Genomic DNA, 11737 nt, shown 5'->3' with positions numbered 1-11737 from the left:
CCTGGCTTCAGCGACGGGATGAAGCACAACGCAGAGAACCTGAGGCCCGCGGCACTGAGTACTCAGGTTCCTGTCGATTTCGCACGATGCAGACGTTTACCCCACACGCAGTGATCTGGGCCGGCTTAGCCTGACATCCATGCGGTCATCGCCGCGCCTTCCGGTCTCGCTAGTTGGAAACAGGGCTAACGCTTCATACTAGGACACAACACGTCAATGACATGGTCGCCTGTAGCGCTCACCATCCTCCAGGTTTTTGGGCTTGCGGCTGAGACGGCACGAGTGTAGCTTTCTGAGGACATCATCAGGTGCACCCCCTGGAGATCAGGCCCAGTCTCAGGATCCTGGTCGCTTCAGCAGAGGCTGGGTAGATCTGAATAGCTCAAGAATGTCGATGAATCATTCAGTCGTGAACAAGGTACCAAGCGCAAGGAATGACAAGCAACAGCATCTGTGAAGAGACAGACTACTGTAAAGTCGGCTTCGCACCAAGAGTGTAGCGTATGTCTAATCGCTCTAGTGTATGAGAACGCGCAACCGCCAGGAGTTCCGACTTCTCGGCATGGCGGCCATGTGCGTCAGTCGATTCTCCACAGCCCCCATGACGTCTCCACGGGTGGCTTAACCAGACCCGCATACAAAGCGCTTCACCGGCAACTGTCATCCTTCGTTTCAGCACCTGTTCATTGTTCCAGACAGTTTTCACGTACGACTTTCGCTTCACAACGCTCCGTAACCCGTCCATTCCTGTCGCTCTCACCTTACCTCTTGACACTTTCCGTTTGTGACCTGTTCTTTGCATTGAATAAACACAACTCTATCTACCTCGCCGCCAGATCGGACCTCGAACACTCTACCAACCAGAAATACTACCACAAATATGCCTGCTATCCACCATCTCCAAGCACGGTTCCTAGAAGACTCAAACGGCAACGGCGGAATCTCAACGACAGCTATTGCCCTCATTGTGTGCCTCGGGATTGTACCATGCATCATCTTGATCTGGGCAGTCTGCTACCTCTTCTGGGCCTATCCATATGATCGCAACTGCTGCTGCATCAAGCGAAAGCGCCGCCCGGAACCGCAAAGCGTACTGAACCAAGCGCCCATGAGCGAGGAGACACTATTCGAAAAGCAAGGTGTGGCACCTCCACAAAGACCTTTCTCAGTTCAGACCAGGACCGAGTCGGGGAGCTCAAACAATAATGGGCGTCTGCAAAAGCAGCAGAGGCCTGGCAGTGGAGTCGACACCCGCGGCGCGCGGATGAGCCAGCAAAGCGTTATGAGTGCGAACACCATGACGTACGCCCAAGAGCCTCAGCGATTCGTATGAGGATCGAGCCATATACCACGATGTGGTGGAAGTTTTTCACCAGCGCATATTCGCACCGAGATGGCCGCGACCAGCACCGGCACCTCCCCTGTGGCCACAGTCACAGCCCGCCTCAGAAGGCATTGCCGGTATCCCACTGCCACAGAAAGATGGCGGGCCATCCAAAAACCGACCAGCACACTCAGCGCCAAAGATCATTACACAGCCACGAGACACATCTCAAGCTTAGCACAGCGGCCGCAGTAGTAGCGCTGCAACACGCTTCGCCATCCGCGCTGAGCAGCTGGAGAGGTTGAAGAATACGCTGGGTCGAGGAGCCCAGTAACAGATAGGAATTCGCTGGGCTATCCTAACCAGGACTGTACACTACTTTGTTTGCATGCATGCGGGACATTTGCACTTGGGTTGGAGTTGTGAGCATTGTACTCTAGACGACGTTATGACATATCACACTTAATGGAAGTAATCGATTACACTATTTTGCCTTGCATGTCACAGGATCCAAACCATGAGAGCCTGATGACGGTGTGGTGGGTCTCGTACAGTTGATAGGCCGAAGGGTCTCACACGGAAGTTGAGGCTCGACGAACCCTTGCAGTGGGGTAGTGGGCAGGCATATCAGTCGCGACTTCCCAAGCAGAAGGCGGAGAAGCACATGTACATTTGACTCGCCTCAAATCTAAATACTTAATCGCCGTACCAACACACGCAGCCATCCGAGAGTCGACAGAAACGGAGACGGCCAGATTACTTGTCCGAGGACTGCGACGAACGTCGGCGCTCTTATCTCCGCGTCGCCATCGCGTTTCCGCCACCGTAACTCGTCCAGAGGCTACGTCAAGATATTGTACCAAAACAAATCCGTCGCAGGCAGCGCCCCAAGGGTGCTCTGCGACACGCCGCAAATACCGCCACCATTCCGCCCTCAGTCTACTTCTCGCGTTCTTTTTCTCTGTCATCACAAGCATTGTTACTTTCAGCGCGCCTGCGAATGCTACGAAGTTACCTAGCCAGACCCAGCGCCCGCAGCGTCATACATAAGAGCGCGGGATTCGGCGGCGCGAGCTACATCAGTCTGAGCCTGAGCACGCCCATTAGAATTGACAACAAAGGAAATTCGACCATGGCCGGGCAGGACAGCGAAGAGGGGAGGCAAGGAGGTCAGCAGGCTATGCTGGCGAGCCAACGCGCAAAAGAGCAGGGAGAGGCGCAAGGGAGATTTTCTAAATGGTTCCCTCTATCAGCCAAAGCGGGATTTGACCAGTGGTGGGCAGGCCTATCTCCCATGGCGTAAGTGGTGACTGTATGAATTGCACGTCAGACGTATACTAACTGCGCATGCGATCCTTAGAACAGAGCATCGCGTCCTCTCTTATATACCGCACCTTCAGAGTCCGCCCACACATACCCAGACAGGCACCGCTCCTGCCTCCGCCGTTCCTTCCACAACAGACCTCCATGCGCCACCGAAGCACCCCGAAGACCACACCACGACGAATGCCACTAACGACCCATACGGACCACGGAGATGGAACTCACAAATGGTGGAATTGAGTGGCAAGGACCGCGCGCTGAACGAATTCTCCGTGGAGCGACTGGGCGAGGACGTGGAGAACAACTTGGTCATGCTGCACGGTTACGGTGCTGGATTGGGCTTCTTCTACCGCAACTTCGAGTCGTTATCCCGCGCTGAAGGCTGGAAAGTCTTTGCGCTGGACCTTCTGGGCATGGGTCGGAGCAGTCGACCGGCCTTCAAAATCCATGCCAAGGACAAGGAGGGAAAGATCGCAGAGACCGAGTCCTGGTTCGTAGATGCGCTCGAGGAGTGGCGGATAAAGAGGGGGTTAGATCGCTTCACGTTGCTGGGACACAGCTTAGGAGGATACCTAGCTGTTGCCTATGCACTGAAGTATCCGGGTCATCTCAACAAGTTGATACTTGCGTCTCCAGTCGGTATCCCTGAGGACCCGTACGCGGTCGATGAGGAGATGCCTGATCCGCAAGACTCGACTATGGCGAACGAGTTCACCCAGGATGCAGCCGACACGAACCGGAACGGCGTACAGCCATCGACAGCGGATAACAACAACTTCATGAATCAGCGAAGCAAGAATGGTACGTACTGTCTTGGACGGATCTGTGAAACCTGACTGACTCTTTGACAGAGGGCACTACGAAAGAGCCCAAACAGCCACCGAAGAGGCGATTGCCCTGGTGGCTGTATTCTCTCTGGGAGGCCAACATGGTCTCGCCTTTCACCTTCGTACGTTGGTCAGGACCCCTCGGCCCGCGTCTAGTATCGGGCTGGACGTCACGCCGCTTCTCGCAACTGCCAGAGGAGGAGGCTCAGGCTCTGCACGACTACAGCTATGCTTTATTCCGCCAACGGGGTAGTTCTGAGTATGCGCTGTCGTACCTGCTTGCTCCCGGTGCATTCGCCCGAAGTCCGATGATTCGAAGAATTCAAGGCGTTGGTCGACAATACCTACAAGCACATGACAAGCCCACAGTGGACGGCGACACCGCTGCCAGTCCTACTGCACAGCGCGAGACGAGCTTCCCGGTCGTGTTCATGTACGGTGAAAATGACTGGATGGACGTCGCTGGTGGTTTTGCTGCCGCAGAGAAGATGAAGCAGGAGCGGGAGCGGATACTAGTGAAGGCATCTGCAGACGAGAAGAATGATCATGGTGTAGGCAAAGTCGTCATCATCAACAAGGCCGGTCATCATGTGTATTTGGATGGATGGGAGCAATTCAACCGCGTCATGTTGGAAGAGATGAACGAAGTCCGACAGAGAGAGCAGGCAAAGAGGCGCGTATAGAAGTCGACGCATTAGACGGATAGCATTTTTGGGCGTTTTGTTCACGTATAGCGTTCGATTGCGAACATGTTGGATCTACCGCCATATTTAGTATAGGGCCTCTTCAACCGCAGGCTTGCTTCAACTCACACAAATTCTCAACCCACCACAACCAAGGTCTTACCTCGTATCGGTGAATGGTACCCCTCAGTTCAGCAAGACGATCTCACATGAGCCCCTGCATACTTCACCCCCGCCCCGTTCCGTACACATCGCTCACTACTGCAGGGCGCAAGACGTGTCACCCATTTCGGTCAAGGATAGCCAGCACGGCCTTCCTATCGCATGCTAGCATTGTGGGGTAAACAGGTATGCCAGCAATCCATGTCTTCACCGCCCCAGCTAAGCGAGCGGGTGCATCATCGGAGTGCCAGACCGACTTCGCGCCGGATGCACAGCATCTGATATAGGCACGCGGGCCCCTCGTACGCGGTGCGCATTCTCTTTCACGTGCACGCAACCGTTTGGTGGAGGTAGAGAGAAGGACACCAGCCGAGGACAAGATCCAACAGCAACACTCGCACCTGCGTATCGCCAGCGTCGCATTCACATGTCATTTCTACCGACACGCGCACGGCATCCCCAGACAGAGGCGTGATGGCGCCGCAAACACTCGACCAGCTCGTCAAGGGCGCGCCGGCGCCGAGCACGAGCTTGCACAGGGTGGCCGAGAGCGTCGAGCGAGACCCGCCGCCATACTCAGCCTCCATCCTCGCCGACCCGCCCCACGATGCCAACGGCCGCCTGCCCACCATCAAGACGCCGCGCCCGCCCGTCCTCAGCGACCCGACGTCGCTCCTGCCCTCGTCGCCGCCGCAGATCTACCTCAACCTCCTCATCCTCGAAGCCAGCCTGCGCAGCCAGTACCTCACCCTCCGCGCCCGGCGGCGGCAGAACACCTTCGTCCTCACACTGCTCGCCGTATGGATCGGCTTCTGCTTCTACCTGCTGTGGCTGCGCCCGCGAGAAGATGGCAAGGGCATTGGCGGATCGCAATACTGGCTCGTTGACATGCTGCAGAAGGTGGGCTTCATCACAGGCGTCGTCACCGCTCTGCTCTTCTGGGCGACTGGCCAATGGGAAAGAGGAGTACGATGGCCACGACGCTGGATTGGAGTCGCGAACCGAGGCCTGAGGGGTATGAACGCTAAGATTGTCGTCATTAGAGGGCCATGGTGGAGGGAGCTCGTGGAATGGGGACACTTCATCGTGCCATTTTCGGGCGGGCTGTGGGGAGGCGAGCAGGGCGGCAGTTCATACCACTTCATCAACATTGCGCAGGAGAACAAGCACGCCTTGGACGGGGGCCGATCCCGCCATCGCATAACGGAAGACGGCAAGGAATACGCCGAAGAAGACATTGCGCCTGGAGGCGACTACATCAAGCTGCTCCTGCTCCCGAAGCCTTTCACGCCCGACTTCCGACAAGAGTGGGAGGTTTACAGGAACGAATACTGGGCCACCGAAAACGAGCGACGAGCTGAGCTACGAAAACGCGTCCGGGCCAGACAACGCGAGATTGCAAGAGAAGAAGGAGGCTGGCTGTGGTGGACCGGCTGGCGGGGTTGGAAGCGCGCTCGCGGTATCAGTGGACGGAGTGCAGACGTCGAAAAGAGCGGACACCACCACGGTCACAGCCACAGTCTCTCACACACTGGCTCGCGGAAACGGCGACTAAGCACATTGCAAGCCGCTAGAGGAAGAGACGGATCGCATTCGAGAAGCTCGTCACGCAGCACAACGCCCACACCAGACGTAGACATGGACGGTCGCCTCCGCCCAATGGAAAGCCATGAGCGCCGGTGGAGCAACGCGTCGAATAGCACAACTACAAGTCGCAAATCTTCTCTCCGCTCCAGCACAACCATCACACAGGGCACCGCGCAGTCGGCACGCCAGCCACCGCAAAGACCTGCCGTCAGCTCTCGACCCAGTACGCCTAACGAAGGCAATCCGCCTTGGCAGAGTAAGAGGGCCAGTATGCTCAGTAACGCCTCAAGCATGAGTGAAATGGAAGAAGACGGCGGGTATGAGGCTGCCACGGAAGGGAGGGCAGACGTACGACCAACGCCAAAGAGAAGGACTAGCCGGGAAGGCGGCGGCAGTGGAAGGGCTGAAAGTGCCTAGAACGACTTCGACGTGTCGTGCACTGGAGTGGTTGATTGAGATTTGTTGACGGGTTACGCATCTACGTTCTGGCCATGTTTTACGATACTCTGGTTTTTAGCGCGTGGGTTCTTGTAAGATCAGCGAGCATTTTGCCATGGAGCGGGTGTATAGTAAGACAGGGGAGGCTTACATTCAAAGGAGATATCTACAGTATTCAGCAGCATGAGTTAAAACGTGCCGGCCCAGCTGCCTCTTTATTGTCTTCAAATTGACTTAATTGACAGACTGCGTTCGCAAGCTCAGGGTCGAGAGATGTACGTCTGTATCATCACAACATCCGTGACCCAGTCTGTGTTGGGAGTGGTTTGCTCTAAGGATGTTTTACCTTAGACCGCATGCCCCGGCCTTGTAAGGTTCTAAACATCGTGGACCAGAGTCAAAAGCGAAGGACCAGTATATCTGAAGAAGAATGAAAGGGTGTAGAGAGCCGAACTTGGCCGGCACATGACCGGAAGGGCCTTTGTTCTGCATTAGCGATCCGAAGAGAGCATTCCTCGTTTTGTAACGCGGCTAACTATTTTGGCAAAGCAAAATTTGTCATAAAGCAACATCTGGCCGGTTGGCGCAATGGTAGCGCGCAGCCCTCCTAAGGCTGAGGCTGTGGGTTCGAGTCCCACATCGGTCGTTTTTTGCTCTCGCGGACGCCTAAACATTGCATTCTCATTCAAGAGAACAAGGTGTGGTATTGGCCGCATTGGCGTTCGACTTTTGCGTGGTGGCGGGGACTGAAAGTGGGGTAGGCTCCACGAGGATGCCTGAACATCACGCAAACATCTAAACTCTGTTCGTTACCCAAGTAAAGCCTGTCATTTCAACATCGTACGTTTCTACGATACTAAGATGGTCTTAGAACGACATTGATGATTATTCGTGAGACGAAGAGACTGAACCTTCGCAAGGTCTTGTCACTCTGCATTCAAGTTGAAGCTACAGACGAACAAGCTCTGCCACACACAAGCCCAACCTTTAGCAAGATACCATTACGACTAGGCTCTGTCTTTTTGACTGTGCCTAGATCTACAGGAACTTTAAAATCGCTACTACATGAAATGAAGACAAATTGTTTTAAGCCTTTCTGGCTCACCACTTCGCCTTCTCGATCCCGGAATAAGAGGTCAAAGGATGATGGCCTCAGGGCGACCAGCAAATATGCCAGCACCTGAGCAGTCAGGTGTTCACGGCATTGTGCTTATTGAGTATGCATTACCCAGTCCCCGCATCATTGTCACAACATTTGATTTCTGTAAACACTTCACTTCTTGATAGCGCGACGAAGTCTTGATGAAAGCAAACCCTATTCCGTCAAAGTAATCGGGTGGAGAATGCAATGAGGGCAGGGTACATTTGACAGAATGGGCCGCGGGAGTTCTATACCAACATTCGTAGAAGGCGCTCAATTGATGGCACACTTTCTACACATATGCCGAACACATTGCGGACGCTCGGTGACGTTCATCCTGAAGGCTATTGACACACGTTCAATGCTATAATGAGCTGTAAGGTTTCTATCAGCGGCGCAATAGTAGCCTCATTCTGTGTAGCGTGCCAACATAGTCACAATTACCAATACAACGGTATAGGTAATTGTGACTATGTTGCCCTAATCATGTAGCTTGCGGAACCCCCCCTATATATCCCTTCCTCTTTGTCTGAAGACCAGCAGGGAATTCCTTGACATTAGAGGCTGCGCCGCGAAGGTTGCCGAGAGCCTTTCTCGTGATAGTGACACCGAAGGTGACTTGTTTCGTGCCGGTTACTGCTCACTATAGGTAAGCTCACTGTGCTAAAGATAGGCATTGAACGATGATGAGCCTGGAGCACACTAATTCGCGTCTTCGTCATGCGTGCCCAGCCATGTACTCAGGTACGAGACTTTGAAGACGTGGTTTGAGGCTATTGGTCCAGTAATACGGGTTGAGACGCTACGGTCCTGACCGAAGGCTTTGTAAGAAATGCCGCATTCAGTGACATCTTGCAGTCAGGTAGCGATGAGCCTGCCAGCCAGTCTCCGCGAGAATGCTCAAGTTGGTCGCTGAGACATGTTCCACGCCGGGCGGTATCGCGGGTGAGTTTGAAGGAAGTGTCAAAGCTCCTATTCAGCCTGCGAAGATACGTTCTACAACTGGCATCTAGCATCGCTGGCGACCCTGTTCGAGTTAGACAGAAAATGAGGTTCAAGATAATTACCTCCTTCTGCGAAAGAGGCGCTAGCAAGCGTCGCTCCTGTCATTCCTGTCACTCACCGTGCCGTTGGTCATGCATTCGGCAAGACCAGACTGCACATCCGCATGTGAAATGCTCGCATAATGTACACGGGTGCACAACGACGGCCTGCGTTCAGGGCGGGAAGTAGTTTGTGATTGCTATCTAAGCGACGAGTGCTCAGGAGCTCGCGTTACCGCGCCGGCGAAACGGCAGCTGCAGCACTACTGGTAGCCCGAGCCATAGCGAGCCGACAACGACAAACGTCATCAACCCAACCCCCCGTCCTCGCGATACCCTCAAACCCGTAAAATCCAGCTCTTTCGCAATCACAATTAAGTTCGGCCAATGAAAAAAGTGACAGACCGTCAACGCCTTAAACTTTGAAACTCCGGAACAGTCGGAAATTGCCTCCTTGGGTATAATCTCATGCACGTGTTGGCTGACGTGCCTTTTCCAGTGCCGCAATCCTGCCGCCTCTGCGTATCTCGCTCTTCGCAACCCCCCACACGGTGACCAACTTGATCGTTTTCTGCGCCCGCGCGACGATAAAGACTGTGTGCAAAACGCTAATGGGACAAAGGGAAATGAAATGAATGGGTAAGACGAGGATGATCTGCGATATGTCAGTCGATGCTCGGTCGTGTCTCGGAAGCAATCGGCTAGCGCTCAGACATGGGAGTGAATGATGCGCTGTGTAAGGGAGGGGGCCTGTGGCTGTGCGCACCTCGGAGTTCCAGCTCGTTTACAGGACCAGCTCAATGCTCCGCATGTATCGCGCCGGTGCCTTCACACACGCTGCACTTGTTGCTGCCGGACCGCTTGCACGATGGGCAGCCTTTGCCGTTGCAGGCGTCGCACTTTGTGGTTCCATTGCCTTTGCACGTCGGGCAGTCCTTCATGGTGCGTAGTTGGCCGGATCGAGCGGGCGGAAGTGGTAGCCGGGGTAGATGAGGCGCAGCCGAGAGAAGCAGAGAGAGAGGGAGAGATGAAGTCGAGTTGCGTTCTGAGAAGGGCAAGATATCTTGGACGGGAACCCGTATTTAGACGATGGTAACGGAGAGAAGGGGCGCAGTCGCGGTGAAATAGTCCGTTGATCTTGATTTAGGAAGGCAGTACCACGGTCATCAAGATGAGCAAGACAGCAGAGATGTTTCGAAACACACAGTAGTCCACGGGCCCGATAAGTGTCAGGGTCGCTTTATATAATTTCCCCCATTTGGGCCCCGCGCGCGCGCACCCGTACCTCATCATCGCAATCTCACCGCGGCCGCGAATAGTGAAGCAAGCTCGCAAGCTCAGCCCCCGTCGCTTTGCATCCAACAGCTGTCCAAGCTCCTCACGATAGCTTTTCAGGGTCCTCCAGTGGGAGTAGCATCACGAGAACAGGGCGGCAGGCCATTCGGGTCCACTTGCACTATTTACCATGCCTCTGGAGAGGATGATGTCAAGGTGCATCACCGGAGGGCGATGGAATACCTCAAAGCCCCTGCCTGCTCTGATGCACGGAATGCTCTTCCCCTTCCAAACAGCTCCCGCGGGCCAATCTCTCTTGGCCTCGTTGTGCTCCTATCGCATGCAAACAGCTATAGCATGGGACCTACTGCCGCCACAGCCGGCCTATGTCTTCACAATGAATGCGGCGTTAGGATCGTGCCGCAACCGAGCCAGCTGTAAGAATCCCCGAAACCATAGATGCATATCCTGATTGGGCTTGCAACGTCGACGAGCACGTCAGACTGCATTATCCTAGGCGTCTGCATCAATCAGCAATCAGCCACCCTTCTAGCGCGTTCCTCTCAAAATTGCGCGCATAGTCAGGTGTCACCATGGATTGGAAGCAACGTCATTAAACGCCCCAATAGCCATTCTGCGATGCCAGCAGTACTGGGCGCGGTACAAGTCGAAGGAGACGCTGTATCCGGCACGGAGCGGGCGAAGCTACGAGCACGTTGTTGAAGCATTGGTGACGAACAACCCTTGGTGGGGGATAGAGGGTACATGCCTGATGCAGAAGGCACACACGTGGCAGGCTGCAGGAGCGTTAGTACGAACCAACATGGTGGGTAAGGCTGAATTTTGGATGGTGGCGCCGTTTGATACATCGGCAAGGAACAGGGGTGGCTTGGTTTTCCTATGTAACCACGCAACTCCACCTTTCAGGCACAACGCTGGATGCCTTCAGACGTGTATACGCTCGCACTAAGGAAACCCTCGCTCTATAGCATGCACAGGTAGGTTGTGAGTAAGAATGACGGTCTCACGCTATCACTACTCCATCACATTCACCAGTGAAACGTGTGATGGAGAAGTCGTAGACTGGCATTAAGCTATTCGACGGGTCGACTGGATGTCCACCAAAGAGAAGTGATACCATGTCTCAAAACCGTTTTACTGTGGTAAAAGACCATGGTCATGGATAATACCATGACTATCTCCTCGCGGAAGACCCAACTATTCCTCCGACCATCGTTCTAGACCATTTCACCAGTAGCTACACTAAATTCCGACTGGTCAGTAAAAAAGCCCTAGTACCCCTGGTATCCTCCAAACATCACCAGCAAAGTAGGTTCAGATGCCGTGCACTCCTCTTCATAGCGTAACCCTAGCGTTTCCGAGACGAACGCCCAGCCAAGGTAGCACGTTGAGACAGCGGGCCGAAGCCAAACTCGAGGTTCCCAGGGTAAAGAGGGAGATAGGCTGATGCGCAAAGCTTAACTATTACAGCATCTCGGTCTAGACGCCTCCACGGTGTAATGCTGTGATGTCTCGACGGAAGTGATTCCCAGTCGGCTTTGACGTGCTGTGCCAGGAAGGCTGGCTGAATCTACTGGAGGGCAACATAAGTATGATCGTGGGAATAAGGACGGTGGGGATGCGATGAAACGATCTAGCAAAGCTTCTACAGAACACCCTGTTCCTGAGATTGTAGTACGATCGGGCTCTGGTGAACACGCGAGCATCAGGCCACAATCGACACGCGGCCTAAGGATGGTAATTTGCCATGGTCTGGAAAGCGAGGTGTGAAACGAAGGCTCAACGAAGAATTTGCCCATGCATGCTCTAAGAACGAGCAGGATCAGGCATCGGTAAGTCTGACGTAACAACGCTCACAAGAGGTCCTCATTTCTTAAACTTTCTGCAAGTTTGTCCGGATACTCAACGGCTTC

General features: G+C 54.2%; 3 protein-coding genes and 1 non-coding gene across 4 annotated transcripts; all 4 read left to right on the top strand.

The window, feature by feature from the left end:
• Window positions 1-880: 880 nt before the first annotated feature.
• On the top strand, window positions 881-1333 carry J4E92_009727 (uncharacterized protein; the record flags this gene model as incomplete). The annotated part of the gene is made up of 1 exon (XM_051501069.1): window positions 881-1333. The coding sequence occupies one exon, from the start codon at window positions 881-883 to the stop codon at window positions 1331-1333; it is 453 nt and encodes a 150-aa protein (XP_051348800.1).
• Window positions 1334-2456: 1123 nt separating this feature from the next.
• Window positions 2457-4157, top strand: J4E92_009726 (uncharacterized protein; the record flags this gene model as incomplete). Its single annotated transcript, XM_051501068.1, has 3 exons — window positions 2457-2623; window positions 2685-3448; window positions 3499-4157. The coding sequence occupies 3 exons, from the start codon at window positions 2457-2459 to the stop codon at window positions 4155-4157; spliced, it is 1590 nt and encodes a 529-aa protein (XP_051348799.1).
• A 636-nt stretch (window positions 4158-4793) lies between these two features.
• Window positions 4794-6323, top strand: J4E92_009725 (uncharacterized protein; the record flags this gene model as incomplete). The annotated part of the gene is made up of 1 exon (XM_051501067.1): window positions 4794-6323. The coding sequence occupies one exon, from the start codon at window positions 4794-4796 to the stop codon at window positions 6321-6323; it is 1530 nt and encodes a 509-aa protein (XP_051348798.1).
• Window positions 6324-6918: 595 nt separating this feature from the next.
• On the top strand, window positions 6919-6990 carry J4E92_009724. The gene has a single exon. It is a non-coding gene; the product is annotated as a tRNA-Arg (tRNA).
• The last annotated feature ends 4747 nt before the right edge of the window (window positions 6991-11737 follow it).

Source organism: Alternaria infectoria (assembly GCF_024043175.1).
Source record: "Alternaria infectoria strain BMP 0036 chromosome Unknown scaffold_26, whole genome shotgun sequence".
Lineage (NCBI taxonomy): Eukaryota > Fungi > Ascomycota > Dothideomycetes > Pleosporales > Pleosporaceae > Alternaria > Alternaria infectoria.
The sequence above is the reverse complement of the archived record's forward strand: the minus strand, read 5'-3'. Positions and strand labels throughout refer to the sequence as shown.